Here is a 17,893-nt window from a genome sequence, read left to right as displayed (position 1 = left end):
AAATATATTTTAAGAATATTTATACTAGTACTGATTTATATTAAAGTTAATTTATTTTGGTTTCAATAATTGTATGTAAAAGAAGATATGCAGTATATGATATATGGTCTTGAAATACAATGTATTTGGCTTTTATTTATGACAAATCAACTATTTTAATTAATTCGTGTAATTTACTAATTCTAACCTAACCTAAATATTTGTAATTTATGAGATTTACAAGGATAACTAAAATAATTATCGTATTTCATAAATTGCATACAAATATCAAAATAGAATAATATATCTGTTGAGAATTTTTACTAACAATATTACAAATCTGTACAATAGTCCCATCATTTAATAATGCATAACAATTAGATTTAAATTGAGAACGAATTTTAAAGTGATATTTAGTAAAAATTACTTGTTCATACTGAGTTTCAGAGTTATCCTTATCAGCAAGAAACGGTCCACACTTGTGCTCACGTTTTAATTCCGACTTAGAGTTATATTTAAAAAAATTTAACTTGCTTTCCAAAAGTTGTCGTGACAATGATTTATTTCCAGAACGAAAAAATCGTTTTATTTTTCTAAGTAAATTTTTAAAATCAAAAGCACTTGTCTCATCTAATAGTTTTCCAAAGATTCTTACATCATTTGAAAGATAAATAAAATTATAAATGTTGTATATTTTAGAACCTGATCCAAAGAACCCAGGTAGCAGACAGTCGTCATAATAACGTGATATTTACGTCGATTTTTACGTCATTTATACTCAAAATTAACCGGAAGGTGACGTGATTTTGACGGTCCTAAGTCACAGACTAAAGACGTCATCAATGACGTCATTAATAACGTCACCAGTAACGTCAACTTGACGTCATTAATGACGTCATCAATGACGTCATCAGTAATGTCAATTTGACGTTATTCTAATTTACAAAATAACGTAAATAAAATATATCCCAGGTAGCAAGCTGATGTAATTTGTCGTCAGTTTAACGTTAAAATAAGGTCTGTGACGACATTTTGACGACAAATAAACGCGTTTAGTAGACTTAAAATATTGAGGTATTTATTTAATTAATCCTTTAAATTTAGAGCGCTTTCTCAACTGTTGAGTCTGTTGAATGTACCCTTGCTATCTGATATGCATATTACAAGTTGATAAAATTGTACTTTACATGACTTTAGCTTCCAGTAGCATAACTGAAACTTAATTAAAGATGAAGCATAAGTTTAGAATAATAATAATAATTATTATTATTATTTTTAAACAAAATTAAAAAAGGATAAGATAATAAAATAAATATTCTTTTCGAGATGTACCTATAAAATATTTTTAAAAAAACATGTAAATATTTTAAATTAAAATGATATATTTTCCTAAAGTACAAATTAAAATCTTATCACATTTTACCCCATTAATTATATTAAACTATATTACTATATTATATTAAACATTAGATATAAACATTAAATTGTATAAAACATCATTAAACTAGATTGGAAAAATGATTAGATTTTAAAAGGTAGGTTGCAATAATGTAATGCAAAATTTATGTATCATAATATTTATTTTTGAAATTATAATAAAAAATTATATATTTAAACACTATTAAAATTTATAAAATTTTAACAATTTTTGAATACGTTTAATATAAGTACAGTTAATTTTCACATGTATTTAATTTTCAAAAATTAAGATATTGTTAGGGCTAAGGATTCGCGACTCAGAGAGTCGATTAAACGAGATCAAGTTCCAATCAAACGTATATTGCACATGTAAAATATACAGAGAAGAAGTCTCCTCCGCGACAATCACGTTGCGACCGGGAAAGGCAAACTAAAAAGTAGAAAGATAACACCGCAGAAGGCGGCACAATCGTGGCAAGTCACTTATCTCTAACAAATATCGACGAATAAAAAATTTATATTTGAGGAAAAACAAAAAAATATTTCCTTGAAAAAAATTTTCCTTTTTTTTAAATGTGAAGTGTTCAATAAACTGAAAAGTTTTTTTAACTATTATGTGTTTCAAACTGATTACTATATTAGTAACTGATAATATTTCATTATCTGAATAGTAATCATTACTGATATAGTAATCAGTTTAATGAAACACTATCAGTTTTCTTTTTAAGTGTTAAACTAAAACTTCTATAAAAAACATGATTACAATAATCCAATAAAAATACATAATTAATAATTTGAAATATTTTAATTATATTATTTTGTAATTTATTATATATAATAGACACGGAAAGAACAATTTTGCTGAAATACACATTTGAAAGTAATTATGTTAAAACATTTAAAAAATTGCTTTGGACTCTATTAGAGAATATTTAATTTAATTACTAAAATGGCAAAATTGTGCAACAACATTATCATACTTGGGTATTCTACATAATTATTTTGATGGTTTAACATAAAATTATTTTCTGATCTGTTTGTAACTAAATTTTTAAATACTGCAGTAAAATCATTCTTTCTGCGTATGAAGAAGAGGAAAGCACACACAACTATTATTATGTAACGGTAGTAAAATACATTTTGCTTTTATATCTTCAATATCCCACATCTCTAATTGTTTAAATAAGTTTGATAAGCAAAAAATGTTTAATTGTCTTGAATCAAATGGATATAAGTAAAATGAATCGGATGAAACATATTTTTTTCCAATTAGTTTGGTAGAACCATTTGTTGTTAAAATTATATTATTAAGTTGCACTACTTCATTAGTTTTACTTAAAAAATGCGAATCAACAATACAATGTGAATAAATGCTTAAACTATAGTTTATATTACTAATCTTTTTAAATTGTTTGAAAACATGAATGTTAATTAATATGGGACCATTATTATGTTCAATAAAATGTTTGCGGATTGAAATATCCGCTTCATGATAATAATTATTTGTTAAAAATATTTTGTGTAGCCTACGACATACTTGTTCAAGTGGTTTCCTAGATGATTTTATTAAATTTTTTAATGAGCCCAAATAATTTTCAAATGGAAAACAAGAACAATTATCTAGAGATCCATATATTTTTGCATCACTTGTCAAGTGACATAATATGTGGACATTGTAAACAAGAAACTTAAGACCATAAATTTTTTCTGCATGGTTAACAAAAGTTTCAAGTAAGTTCTGAACTAATGATAAACCAAAATTATTAATATTGTTTTTTGAAAACAAGATAGACATGGATGAGTGAAATAACAGAAAATGTTCATAAATTGCTATATCAAGAACATCTTTCAAAACAACAGGTCCTAAATAAATTAAGAAACTTCTAAGTTCAGTTGCTTTCCATCTACACAATTCTGTTAAACTTCGTGGTTTTCGATTAAACTCAGAAGGTATAAATGAATTAAAGGCTACTAAATTTTCAGATATTGAATTAATTGAACGGTAACATAATCTAACATTACCCTTACCACTTACCCAAGTATGTAGCAGTTTTCTTGTAACACCTAAACACACTGCGTGCATATAATCAAGTGGAAATTGTGTAACCATTCTACATTTTAATTGAAGAATAGGTGAAACACCAATATGGTGATCTTCATCTCGTTGTGAAAGAAATGATTCATCTGTTCTTCTGACTGCATAAGTACTTTTAAAAATAATACGTCCCTCTACATATTCACCACCTTCTTCACATCTTTCGCAAGAAGAATATCCGTTATGATTTTTAATTTGTTTAATATAAGCTCGGGCAGGAGCATCACATATAAAAGTATGAATTTTTATTTTAAAATATCTGTCATTTACCTTAAGTCCATCTTTTAACAAAATGGAAAGTTCTTCTACAAAATCTGTTAAATATAAATGTAAAGGATATGGTTTAGATTTGCCATAAAAGATTCCTATAACAAATGGAGGTATTTGCATATTTTTTACCATACCTAAAATAGGCCATAAATGTTTATTTGTACTGTTAAATAAAGGAAGACCGTCTATATTGAAACTAAGCTCGATAGTAGTTCCAATATGAAATTTAGAAATATGTCGTAAGCTCTGTGTTAAACCAATATGACAGTATTCTCCTGTATCTAATTTTTTCTTATTGATAGTAAGTGGAGTTTGTAACAAAGTTCTAGAGTCTAAGGGTAATGTAGGATGAAACCCATGTAAGATATGCAAAAGATCAGTTAAGGCTGAGTGAGTTATATTATGTTTTATAATAGCCCAGTATTTTATCAATTCACGAAGATTAGAATGAGATGTGCTTTCATCTTTTGTATTATTAATTACATTTTTAAAATCAAAACTTGAAACTAAGGAAAACTGATTTGAAATATGATTATTATCACAAATGTTAGTGTCAATAGTATTATCAATAGTATTAGTGTTGGTGTCAATAGTATTGTCAATAGCATCATCTAATATTATTTCTTTACGTCTCTCATACTGCTGTTCTTTTTCATTAACATTTTTTACTTCATTATATTCCTGAGAATTTGACACCATTAATTCTTTTAACAATTTTACCTTTTCGTTGGCAATTCTTCGATATAATTGTCGTTTTCCAACGCAAGATTTTCTATATAACATCACAGACATTTTAAATTAATTAGATTTCTTCTTTATACGTTGAGGAGCGTGTTTCAACCAGACTTTAATTGAATCTTCAATAGCTTGATTGGTAGCCCCTGGTGTTGTAGCTTTAACTGCGTCTGATAATAAATTGAGATATAAAAAAATTATTTTGATATTTATAAATTATTTAAAAGTTATTTAATTTTAGAAAAGAGATATTAAATATTTTAATTATTTAAAATAAAATATCTTTTTTATAAAAAAATATTTTTAAAAGTGTCCTACTTATAACCATATTTTTCATCAATAAGGTGGAGAAAGATTTTTTTCCCAATCGTTTTCCATAAAAACTATAATTTCTACATAAATCATCGGTAAGCAATTGCTTTAAGATTTTATTAGTTTTGTTTGTAGTGTCTCGACCTCCCAAACTGGACAGAAATGAGCACTAGAAATAAAACTTGCGAATAAGTCTTATAAAAAAGAAATAATTAAAAATAGTTTAACATTAATACATAAAAAGCACATATGATATATAAAATAAAATATATGCGTACACACACATAGAAAAATAGGCTAAAAATATATTCAATATTTAGCAAATTAGAACAATTAGTTTCGTCATTAATATATTCTTCTAACAGATTGACATCTTCACTTGTTTTTAATGGTAGATGAAGAGGTAAATTTTCTGGTAATGTAAAAGTGACAACACTTCTTGCTTGTTGAGTATTCCTTATATGAGCTAATATTTGATTATTTTGTTCCTTAATAGTAATTAGAATATTTAACATTTTATTTCCAATTGCTAAAACAAAATATATATAAAATATATTGTTAAAGCTAAAACGTAAAAATTTAAAATATAAATTTAATGCTAAAACGTTAAAAAATATAAATCAGTAACTGAAAATTTTAAAAATATAAGATTCCCTAATTTTTACCTCCTTCATCCAATTCATTACTATTCAACGTTCTTGGTGTTAAAATGTCTGGTATAATATTGATATATTGAGAAGAATCTGTAATTACATTAAATTAAAATATTATATAACTATTTATATACGTACAATATAATATTTTATATTTAACCTTTTTCATTGATGTAGTTGGCACTGAAACTTCATTGTTTGCAAAGTGGTCTGAAAATCAAAATAATGTAAAAAGAAATAATAATAAGAAATGCCACTTTTTCGGTCAAAGTGGATCTTGGTGTTCAATAATATTTTTTATATCAATGAATTTTTAAATACATATTTTGTAAGCTGCATGCACTGTAGACAACATGGTTGTTAGACTTAAAACGCAATTTTAAACTAAAGGCAGAAATAATATTTCAAATTAATTTGATTGTCAGATTTAATAATAATCTTAAAAAACTGTAAATATTGCACTGAAATAAAATTTTTTAAAGTAAATTCTTGATATCTTTTTAAGACTGTAACATTACTTGCTTGTAACATTATTATTAAATACAATTAAGGATTAAATTAATTAAAAATAATAGTTCTTAGATTACGATTGTCTTTTAAATTGGACAATGTAGTTTATATAGTGGAAGATGTATTTAATAATTAATTAATATCAAAAAAATTATGCACATCAAAATCTACTTTAATCGATAAAATTTCTGTGTCATAATAATACAAATTTATTATTTCTTATATTATTCATATATTAGTTTAATATACTTATTGTAAAAATATAATGAAAATATAAGTAAACTTTAAGAAAATTTGTGTACATTGTAAAAAACATAACTTACTATTAAAATTAATCCTTTTTATAGGAGGTGGACGTTCAAAATTTGAAATTGGTTGGTTTTCCTCAGTTGATGAATTATCAGAATCATAGAGACGTCGTGGTGGTTGCCGTTTTCTTTTACTTATTGTATTACAGTCTACATCCGTATATAAATCACTCGTATTTTCCGCCTCTTTTGCTTTTTTTTGCGCTACTTCTATGTTGTCTAAAAAGTATAAAAAATTCTGTACATATAAAAGCAAAATTTATATGTTTCATAAATTAATATATTAAAATTTTACATTTAGAATATATATTGAAAATCTGACTTTAATTTGCATGTACATTTTGTACAATGTTCAAAAACATATATGAGAATTAAGTCAAAAATATAAATTAGTTAAATTTACCTGTTTCATAAAAAATTCGTTACACATTGTATAATGTCCATTCATTTTCATTAACATCTTCATGTTTTTTTAATGCTTTGTTAAAACTTGATACGTTTTTATATGGTGGCCAGAAAACTTCTTTCTTGAGTGGCGTCAACCATTTAGTGCTGACAACGGCCAAATTTGCCCCAGATTTTTCATCAAACTGAATAACAGTGAATCTTTGTTTTTTCCTATATGTTTAATACGAACACGATACAGATGATAAAATCAATAATAAAATCATTCCCGCACACAACTTTTCTGTCAAAGAACTGTCTTAAAATATATTATTTTTTTATTTGGATGATAAAATAGGAAATCTCTATGTAAGGAATAAATAGTACTCGTAGTAAACATTAGAAATGAAATATATAACTTATCTAAACTATATAATTAGGATTAATTACAAATTGCGAATATGTGAATGGCAATGCTGAGTATGCAATTTAAACTCATTCTACAATAGCCGTCACATAAAACCGTATAATTATAAGGCGTGGTGTTACAATATCTTACGGTCTTGTGTTTACGGCTATTGTAGAATGGGCTTTACACAGTGCACAAAATAATTGCATAAAGTAAAAAGAATAAACAACAAACGTGAATATGTTTGTATGTATGGTAGCAAACCACAATGAGGTTAAGGAGGATTGTTAACTGTGCCGTTCTTATTTGTTTCGCATTTATCATAAAAATTATATGACATATCACAAAGGATACCTATGATCTGTTCAATGCCACAAATCCTTTCGAGTGTGAGATATCATTTTCACAATTCTAACAAAAAATTTGTAGTAAAAAAAATTACCTGAAACAATGCCTTCTTCTTCCTTTGCCTGGACTAGTCAAGGCGGAGACGATTTGGCCATTAAATCAATATAGTTCTAGCTTTCAGTATAGTTCTAGCTTTCAAGATTAACGATGCTAGTCGTCCCGACGGCCGATTGTGATGTAGGTTCAAAAATATATATGTAACGGGCGAACACATAAGCAGCTCCAAACGGACTCTCAAAAACAATGCCGGTTGTGCCGGTCGCGTGCGGTCGCGTGTCGCGATATGTCCAATAGTGCGCATGCCCTTTCTAACTTTTTCTATCCGTTTTACGGACGAGTCGCTACTTGTGGTCGTATCACACTGTTCTCGCGTTCTCTGTGTACAAAAATTAAGCTCAGGTGGTCGATCATAAAACTTTATTAAAACAATGTTTTAAATTAGGTAAAATATTAATATTTTATTTATTATTTTTATTTTTTATAATTAATATTAAATATTAAAGATGATTTAACTATTAATGAAGAAAATCGTTCTCGCGACTTTCTCATGTAATTTAACTTTATTATGTATCAAGTTCATAATAAATTTCACGTTAATATTACATCATTATTGCAAAGTTTTTTTGACGTGTTAAAATTACGTTAAATACACGTCACTTAATGTATATATGACGTCAGTAACAAATTATAAATGAATATAGACGTTAAAATAATGATTGTCTGCTACTTGGGGAAAGTTGCTCGCATGTACAAGTTTATGATAAATTTCACGTTAGTATTACGTCATTATTGCAAAGTCTTTTTAACGTGTTAAAATTAACGTTAAATAAACGTCACTTAATGGATACATGACGTCAGTGACGAATTATGACCGGAAAAAGACGTCAAAATGACGACTGTCTGCTACCTGGGAAGTCATCAAAATATTTAACAAATTGTATTAACAAAGACTGCGTAATTACATAATTCAACTGTTAAGTTGGGAGATGAAAAAGTAAATATAGCGACATGGAGAATTTTTAAATGTTCGTAATGATTTTTTAAAATAATTCTATTAAAAACAAACATTTCAGTATATAATAGAAACAGGCGTAATTCTGTAGCTTTCCAACTTTTAATTTTGTTAAAACTTGGTGGTTTTTTTGCAAAATCGAAACAGGAATATATTTACGTAATGACTGTAATATTTCTGACAAGAGACTAACTCTTCTTGCATCCAACTTATAAAAATAATTATTTCCCTGCACAAATACAAAGATAAATCTTTTCATGGCTCCTAAATAAACTAAGTGCATTGGATCCAAAATAAATCCTGTAACCATACACGGAAAAAAAAATTTTTTATTATCAAAAAAATTTTATTTGACTTAAAAAAATGATTTATTTCAATACTCCTAACCAAGTATTTATTTGAAACTAATTCAAACATTTTATTAAGGAAAAAAAAAGTTATCTTTAAAGTAAAAAAATATTTGTTTAAAAAAAGGAATTGAAAAATTAAAACAGCAAAACAAATATTAAACGCAAACAAATATTTACTTTGTAAAAAATTTTTTTTTAATTATACTTAAAAAATAACTTCTAAAGTTAAACAAATTTGTTATTTCAATTTAATAAATGTTATTTTGAAATTTAGTAAGTAATTCATACCAGTATATTCATGAATTTTTTTTATCAAGTAAATATTTTCTTAATTTAAAGAAAATGTTTCTTTTTATCAACAAAATATATTACTTACCTTCAAATTAATATTTGATTTGAAACAAGAATTTAGACCGAAGTGGAATCAAAATCAATAACCATTCCATATCTCTTTCTTTAGTCAAACTGAAATCGTACGTAAATTATACCAAAATTCTCTATAGTTTATAACACCAGAATTATAACGGGATCAATAAAGAAGTTATCAATGATTCTCATGTTATAAACTTATAGAATTTTAGTATGATTATGATTTTTGTTCAACTAAAGAAAGGATTATGGAACGGTTATTGGTTCCGATTCCAGTTCAGTCTGGAAAAATAAATCATTCTTTTAAAATTATGCAAGACTTTCGATTATTATAACTCCTTTTTGTTATGTATAATTTTTACATATAATATGAAATTGCAACGCGAAAAATTTCAATACAAATATATGTATTAACAATGTTTTATGCACTATATATGTATATATACATAAACATTCAAAAAGATACAATTCATTATACAATTAATTGCATTAAAATAATCAAAAGTTTTTTAACGTTTCATAGGATTTACATTTGTCTTACTTTTCACAAAGATATAAGTTATACATGAAATTAAAAAAAAGGAAAAAAAATATATAACTAAAAAAAATATATAACAGATTTTTGATAATGTTTTCAATATTAAAATAAATGTGAACAATATTGTGTTTGAATATTATTTACCAAATTTATTTTTATCAATAAAATATGAATATAATACATAAAATTGAAAAGTTTAAAGTAATAAATGAAAAGTTAATACTTTTATTAACTTTTATTTTAAAATTAGAACTTATTAATATTGACTTAAGACAAAATACAACTAAAAGACATGAGTAAGTTTATTATAAATCGCAAAAAATGATATGTAATACTTTTTATCTGATAACATATTTATAGTATAAACATTATAATCTATAAGATCCTTTGGTGTAAGCAAATCTAATTCTATACTTTCTTCAATTTCATAAGCATTTAAATGGTTACAATAGTGCAAAATTTTTAAATTATGATAAATAAAAAAGGTTAAAAAAGTTCGTTATTATATATTTAATTTTTCCAAAAGAAATTGTATGTGAATTTAATCTAATAACATTGTCAACATTGTAATGAATACCATTAATTATCACCCATTTTATATTATCACAATTAGTTAAAAAATTTGCTGACAATAATTCTTTTATTTTTTCATTATTATCTAAAATAACTTTTGTAATAGAAGGTCCATGTGTAACTCTACCAGAAAAACCTTCATTGCGAACCAATCTATCACACAATTGTAATTGGTGTTTCAAAGATAATGTATAACATGGATTTTTACGTGATGTAATAACTTTACTATTCTCTTTAATTTGCTTATGCTTAGCTTCAAATCGCATTGATGACATGTTTTTTAATGGTCCAAATATTTTCATTATTCTAGAATAATGAACTAATAAATGATGTTTAAATTTTAATTTTATTTGAAATAATTTAAGCAACAATTTCAAATATTCAGTCACAAGTGAATCAAATAAATGAATAATTTCAGTAGGAAAAGTTGGGAGGACAGTAACATAAACAATTTCACGTAACATTAAGTATAGTTTCCAACAAGGATTATTTTTGGGTATTAAATCTCCAATTATCAAATTGAGATTTATTACTAAATAAAACATTTCAGAAGCTGATAGAATTATAAAATTATTTTTTATAGAATCTTCTTGTATTTCGAAAGAAACATTTTTAATGTTTTTATTACAAGAGTTGCGACTGTAATGGAATATTCTTTCATTTAAAATATCTAAAGAAATAAATTGTTGTTTATAAATAAAATTATTTAAAATTTGTCCGATGTCGTATCTACATATGCCTTCTAGTAAGTCATACATAGGATCTACGCTAATATTAGTTATTACATGAAAATTTGGAATTGTATTAAATATGCAAGTTTCTTGTACTCCAAAGCTTCTTTCTTTACAATGTTGTGAATAATTTGTTATAGTTCTCAAAAAAGTAACATTTTCTGTAACATTTTCTTTATAACTGGTTTTGTCCTCGTAACAAATTCTACAACTGTTCTTTGAATTAAAACTTTTAGTAAAGCCTAAAATAGTATTTAATCCTAAATTGTCTCCTACAATATAAACTAGTCTAAAGAATACTTGTTTATTTTGACCATTTATATTTATTACAATTCCAGAATTTTGTAAGTCTGTAATATGTTTGATAACATTGTAAAAAATTTTGTTTCCAATTAGCTTGTGATCACGATAACTGTGTATTTGAAACAAAAATATGTTTTGTAACATACTTGAATATTCTTCTGGTAATCCAAGTATAGTACAGTAAACTATTCCCAATTTATTTATTGATTTATGCGAACCTAAGGGATTGTTTATTTCTAGATCGTCAAAATATAAAATTAATGGAAATATTATTTTTCCATTCATATTATTTTCAACAGATCTCCAAAACGAACTATTAAAAAATGTAGTATAATTATTTGTTCTGCATTTTTCTATGTAATCAATAATACATTCAAAAACGTTTGGAAGCTCTAGAAATTTTTGTAAAATTATTTTTAAAGGAATAAAACATAGTTTTCTCTTACAAATTACAGTTTTCGTAATAAGTCCTACTTTTCTTGATGATAAAAATGTATTAACAGTAAATAATAAAGGTTCAATCAAACAGTTTATAGATTTCAAATATTTTAATGTTAAATATTCACTTTTAAAAGATTTAAATCCATTTTTAAAAACATTTATAAATGCACATAGATCTTTATCATTATTAAATCTATTACTAATGATGGTTAGAAAAACGGAAATGTAGGATTTATATAAATTATTGACTATTTCATGAATGACTTTTCTATTTAGTGAACCACAAGCATATAAATGAGTTAAAAATTGTAGTGTTGCTTTAAATACTTCTTCTTGGAAAATCTGAATGCTCATATTTTTTGCTGTTAGGACATCAGAATCTTCACTTTTTTCAGACACTGATACAAAATTTTTATTTTTTTGAAGCACTGATATGTTATTTAAATCTGGTAAAGTTATATTACATGGACTTCCATTAGATACATTCATTAGACTATTTGTGACAATTTTGTTTGGAATGTCTGATACATTTTCTGAAATATGGACACGTTTAATGTGTCTTTTTAACGAATAAACATGAGTATATTTTGCATAACAATTTTTAAAATTACATTGAACTTCAGAATTTATTAATGTCTTATGTTAACATAATATGTGACATTAAAATATCTATAGTATAAAATGATTTATTGCAAAAAAAACAAGAAATCATTTTGTCCTCTTTACAGTTTTAAACAGAATACAAAAAAATATCGTCTCCTATTATATTATATCAAGTAATATCTATAAATACATGTTTATACTAAAAACTTAAATTTTTACTTCTGATTTGGCTGAACACTTCTGTTTCAGCCAAATAAAAAAAATCTTTATATTATAAATATATTTGTATTTTTGATAAAAGCAATTGAATAACAATGTCTATATTAAAAACTAAAAATTTGAATTTTAGCACTTTGCTTTTATCCAAATAAAAACAATATTAATTTGTTAAATATATTTAATTTGTATTTTCAATTGATTCATTTGCAATCTGTTTTGTTAAAATTTCTGTTCTTCCATCCAGCAATTTTTTTAATATATATGCAGTAAAAGATATATTTAAATCCCACTTTGTCGTGAAACCATAAATACCTCTTTGAATTAACATCCACAGATGTTCACTAGCTGCTGGATACTTTAGTTGAAAAGCATGAAAAACCTTAAAACAAATATCTATACCTTCAATTGTAGTATTAATCTTGTATACAGTTTCATCAATACATACATAAGTGTCAATATTAGTTTTATAATCACCAACAGTTATAATATAAGGTTGAACAGGAGTCTTCAAAGTTTCAGCGTTTTTTTTTGTTTCATATCTAACACGAAGCATATCACCAGGAACCTACATAAAAATTTATTTGCATTATTTATAACATTGATACATTTTGTGTGTGTGTGTGTGTGTGTGTGTGTGTATGTGTGTGTGTGTGCGTGTGTGTGTGTGCGCGCGTGCGTGTTAAATATACATATTTTTACTAACGTTAGCATGATTTATCATACTATCCTTAACTGCTCCAATAGAGGCCTTATAACTATTTTTACCAGATAGAAACACTCTTTTTGGAGGAATAAAATGCGGTAACAATTGTAAAATAATAGCCGTTTTTGCATCTATAAATTAAACATTTGATAAGTTAAATAATAAATAATTTAATTGTAAATAATGTTGCTCTAGAATGAAACGAAAGTGTCATTTCAACTGCACTAATCATTTCGCTTTTTTTTAATTGTACAGCATAGATATATAATATAACACAGCATAAAATTACTAACTCTAATATAAATAATATCAAAATACTTTTTGCTAATTAAAATCATAGCATATGAAATTGCACTTTCGACAGTTCCAGTAGCTGTTTTCACAAATTTTTACCTTCGTTTACTTCTTTGTCTTCTATTTGTTGTAACATTAAATTTAAATTGTCATTTTTATATATTGTCATGATTAATATCTATATATCGTTTAACAATTTCGAAAAAATTCAACCACATATCGTAATTAAGATTAATTTCAGAGATATTCATACTTTTGAAATCTAAAGCTATTAACTCATAACCTTGAGGATACTTATAAAGTGGCCATTTTTCAAATATTTTTGATAAATTTTTGTCTTCACATTGTTTCAAATCCTTAAAGCGAATTGTGTAGCACTTATTCCAGTTTTCTACGACTAGTTCCCATGGTGCTTGATTATATTTTAGCCACTGCACACTTTCTTCTAATCACTCATTTTCATCTACATACAAATATTAAAAATTCTAATCAAATTACAATTCAATTTGGATATACATAAAAAGAAAGTAAAAAATAAATTGTTAGTTTCCTTCTTTTAAATAAACTTTTATTAAAAAATATTAAGTTATGTTTGCTTTAAATTTTTGTTTAGCAATTTTTCACATAAAACAAAATTTGAATGTAATTTAAATTTATTATAAATAAATATAACATTTTTTAATAAGTTTATCCAAAAAATTCATAAAAAACAAGAAAAATTAGTGTATTATAATTATTTTAAATTTAGATTTTTATATGTATATTTATATATAGAAAATGTATTACCATTTTCTTCAGTAACAGCAGATACTCGTATTTCCAACAATTCTTTTTCTTCTTGTATTTTTTTATCCAATATTTTAGTTTTGTGTTGCTTATTTTGCCACATAGTCATTAATTTTCCACGCGATGGAATTGATTTATTTGTGACAGAATTCTTTTTTGTAATAGGGGAAGTATAATATGTTTCTTTTACTTCATTCGGAAATGTTTCTATTATCATAGCAGAAACATATTCCGCTAAATCATTTGTCATGCTACAAATTAAAATATGAACATTTGTAAATAAATGATTAATAAACAAAATAATTATCAAGAATTATATAAAATATTCAATATTTACCGCAGTGATAAATTATCAATATGCGATATGATAATTTCGCATAAATTACGTCTTAATTTTTCACATAATTCATTTCTTGTTGAATAGTACGTTAGAATTTGTTGCCCCGATTTACTGCCATTAAGCATTGTTTTTATAGAAATCAATAATTGTTCAGTAACCGTAGAATTTGGAAAAGATAAGTTTTTTGTTTCTAATTGATTATTGTAATCGGGTAATGAAATATTTACATCATCTGCGAATTTCTGTAAAAAGTAAATTATAATATAATATAATAATTACAAAAATAAAATTTATAAATATTTATTAATGTAAAAATATATTATTTATATGTACTAAAAAATATTTACTCTTTTTTTATTTATACACGTATTATCCTCGTTATTCATTAATACTTTTTCTGAAATATTACTTTTATATTGTTTCCAAAAACTTAAAAATTTTGCTCTTTTACCAATAATAGGAATTAATTCATTAATCATATCTTCATTTAAATCTTTTAATACTTCTTTTGTTATTTCATTTCCTAAAAATAGTAATATTAATAAAATGATGTAGATAATACGTACTTCATTTAATACAACGTACTTTATTTAAGTGGCAATTCATAACACGTTAGTATGAGCAAGCAACTTGAGTTGTCTTTATTTTGAAACCTTCAGCAAAAATATGTATTATACATGTAATATATATGTAGCATTTATTTTAATAAAAAGATTAAGTAATATTGAATGACATGTTATTATATTACTTTTATTCCATATTTTTAATTTTTTATTAAAAATGCTACATAAATACTTCAAGTAAATGCAAGTGTGATTAGTTTTAGTAATTATTGTATAATTGATTAATATTATAAAGCTTCATAACTTTGAAAAACTTATTTTTAAAGCTTTATAAATGTAAGTAAGAAAAGTAAGATAAAATTGTATATAAACAAAGATTAAAAGAAATCGACTGAGAAAGAGAGAGAGAGAGAGAGAGAGACAGACAGACAGACAGACAGACAGACAGACAGACAGACAAACAGACAAACAGAAAATTTGATAACGTGGGTGTGAAATGAGCGAAGCGATTAGATTAGACTGATCTATTTATTCGTGCTGATACAAAGCGGCACATGCCATAGAAGAGAGTGTGTTCAGTAATGAATGTCTGAGTGTATGAACGAGTAAGTGTGTACGGTGGCGCTCAGTGCGCGCGAGTGCTGCTCTCCTGCTGTGAGAGCGGTAGCGCGAGATTTGACAAGCAAACCTCTTCAATCCCCCACTTTTGCGACGTTCAATCCAAGTTTATGCACTCCTCCTTGATGTGCAACCCGTCGTAGTGGCTTCGTCATGATGTCCGCCGGATTCTCGTTCGATGCGATGTAAGACAATGTGATTGTCTTTTCGTCTAGTTTTTCGCGTACGAAATGATGGGCAATATCGATATGCTTCGTATGCCCCTTCTCGACGCAGTTCTTCGAGAAGTCTATCGCCGCTCGATTGTCGCATCGCAATTCACTGGTTTGAGGAAGTAGTTCTGACATACCCAGTTCGGTGATGAACATTTGGATCCAAATGGCTTCCTTCACTCCTGTAGATAATGCGACGTATTCCGCCTCCATGCTTGAAGTGGTGATACTCTTTTGTTTCGCCGATCTCCACTGGATCACGCTCTGGCCCAAGGCGACGACCGTTCCTGAGTACGAATGTCTATCGTCGAGGTCGCCTGCCCAGTCAGCGTCGCTGTAGATCTGAATTGCAGGTGCCTTCTCGGCACGGTATGATAGGGCGTAGTCTCTGGTTCCGCTCAGGTAGCGCAATATGTGCTTGGCTTGATTTCAATGTAGTTGGCCAGGATCTGTGTTGTATTGCGATAGCTTTGTTACTGCGTGCATGATGTCTGGTCGCGTATACAGCGCCAAGTGCATCAGCGATCCTATGAGTTGCCGGTATGACACGTTGATCATCCTTGCCTTTTCGTCTGGTGACTTGGAGCTATCTTCTTTTGACAATTTTAGCCCGTGTTCGAGTGGTGTCGAGGCAGCTCAACATTCTTCCATGTTGAACCTGGACAACAATGACTCGATGTATGCTCTCTGACTTAACTGTAGATCGCCAGATTCGTTTCGTTGAATTTTCACTCCTAGAGCGTATGTAATATCACCAAGATCTCTTGTCTCGTAGCCATTCTTTATTAGTTGCACTGCTTCTAGTAACGGAGCCTTCTTTCGGGAGAATATAAAAATGTCATCGACATAAATTACCAGTATTGTCCAGCGCCCCTTGCAGTATACACAGCTTGCAGAACATAGTCTTTTAAATCCATTTTCGATAAGGAAATTGTTGATCTCAGTATTCCAGCTTCTTCCTGACTGTTTCAATCCGTAGATTGGTCGCTTGAGTTTGACTACCTTTCCTTTTTCAACTTTGTATAGTGGCACCTTCATGTACAGCTCTTCGTCTAGTCTTCCGTTCAAGTAGGCGCACTTTATGTCTATGTGGCCAGTGTACCATGAAAAATTTGCTGTTGCAGCTAACATGAAGCGTATAATTGAGAAGTTAGCAACGGGTGCGTATGTTTCGTGATAGTCGACACCCTTCTCCTGTGAGAACCCTTGCGCTATTAACCTTGCTTTAAATCTACATATCTTGCCATCGGAGTCCGTCTTGAGCTTGAAAGTCCATCTGCATCCTATGCATCGTTTACCTCGTGGTAGTTCTGTCACTTCCCAAGTTCCTTGTTTTTCTAGACTCTTGATTTCTTCGCGGATGGCTCGCTTCCACTCTGTAGCCTGTGGTGAGGCAAGTGCGTCGTTTAGATCACGAGGCTCGACAACTTCGACATGATGAATCTCTACCTCGCTATTATCCTCTGTGTCGCACGTACTTTGGTCATCTGTATTGGATTTGGGCTTCCCTTTTCTGCCGTATGGGTTTCTTATTACCTTCTTCTTCTTCGGTCTGCCAACTTTCCTTGAAGGTTCATCGGTTTCCCCCACTATCCGACATGCTTTAGTCTGGTTTATTGCTTTCTTCGTTGGACTTTCCTCACTATTTTCCGAGTCGTCTTCTGGGGATGACGATGATTCTTCTTTCTTCGTACTTGATCGGCTGTGTCGACGCGTTGTCGTCGGTTCTGGTTCCGATTCGCTGTTGCTCTCTGAC

General features: G+C 27.5%; 1 protein-coding gene across 5 annotated transcripts; it reads right to left on the bottom strand.

Moving 5' to 3' along the window:
* Positions 1-1,540: 1,540 nt before the first annotated feature.
* Positions 1,541-8,011, bottom strand: LOC113003254. 5 transcript variants are annotated; one of them, XM_039449030.1, is made up of 8 exons: positions 7,517-8,011; positions 6,685-6,899; positions 6,297-6,500; positions 5,624-5,673; positions 5,476-5,553; positions 5,089-5,339; positions 4,817-4,979; positions 1,541-4,668 (listed from the first exon to the last, which is right to left on the bottom strand). In XM_039449030.1, exon 8 carries the CDS (start codon positions 4,553-4,555, stop codon positions 2,468-2,470), a length of 2,088 nt encoding a protein of 695 aa, XP_039304964.1. In that variant the 5' UTR covers positions 4,556-4,668; positions 4,817-4,979; positions 5,089-5,339; positions 5,476-5,553; positions 5,624-5,673; positions 6,297-6,500; positions 6,685-6,899; positions 7,517-8,011; the 3' UTR covers positions 1,541-2,467. The 5 variants fall into 5 exon arrangements, with proteins under 5 accessions (XP_039304964.1, XP_039304962.1, XP_039304963.1 ...); XM_039449028.1 differs by having other exon boundaries at positions 6,685-6,871; XM_039449029.1 differs by having other exon boundaries at positions 5,095-5,339; positions 6,685-6,871.
* Between the last annotated feature and the right edge of the window lie 9,882 nt (positions 8,012-17,893).

The sequence above is a fragment of the Solenopsis invicta genome, chromosome 5 (assembly GCF_016802725.1).
Source record: "Solenopsis invicta isolate M01_SB chromosome 5, UNIL_Sinv_3.0, whole genome shotgun sequence".
NCBI lineage: Eukaryota > Metazoa > Arthropoda > Insecta > Hymenoptera > Formicidae > Solenopsis > Solenopsis invicta.
Note: the sequence above shows the minus strand (reverse complement) of the source record. Positions and strands in the feature narration are given on the sequence as shown.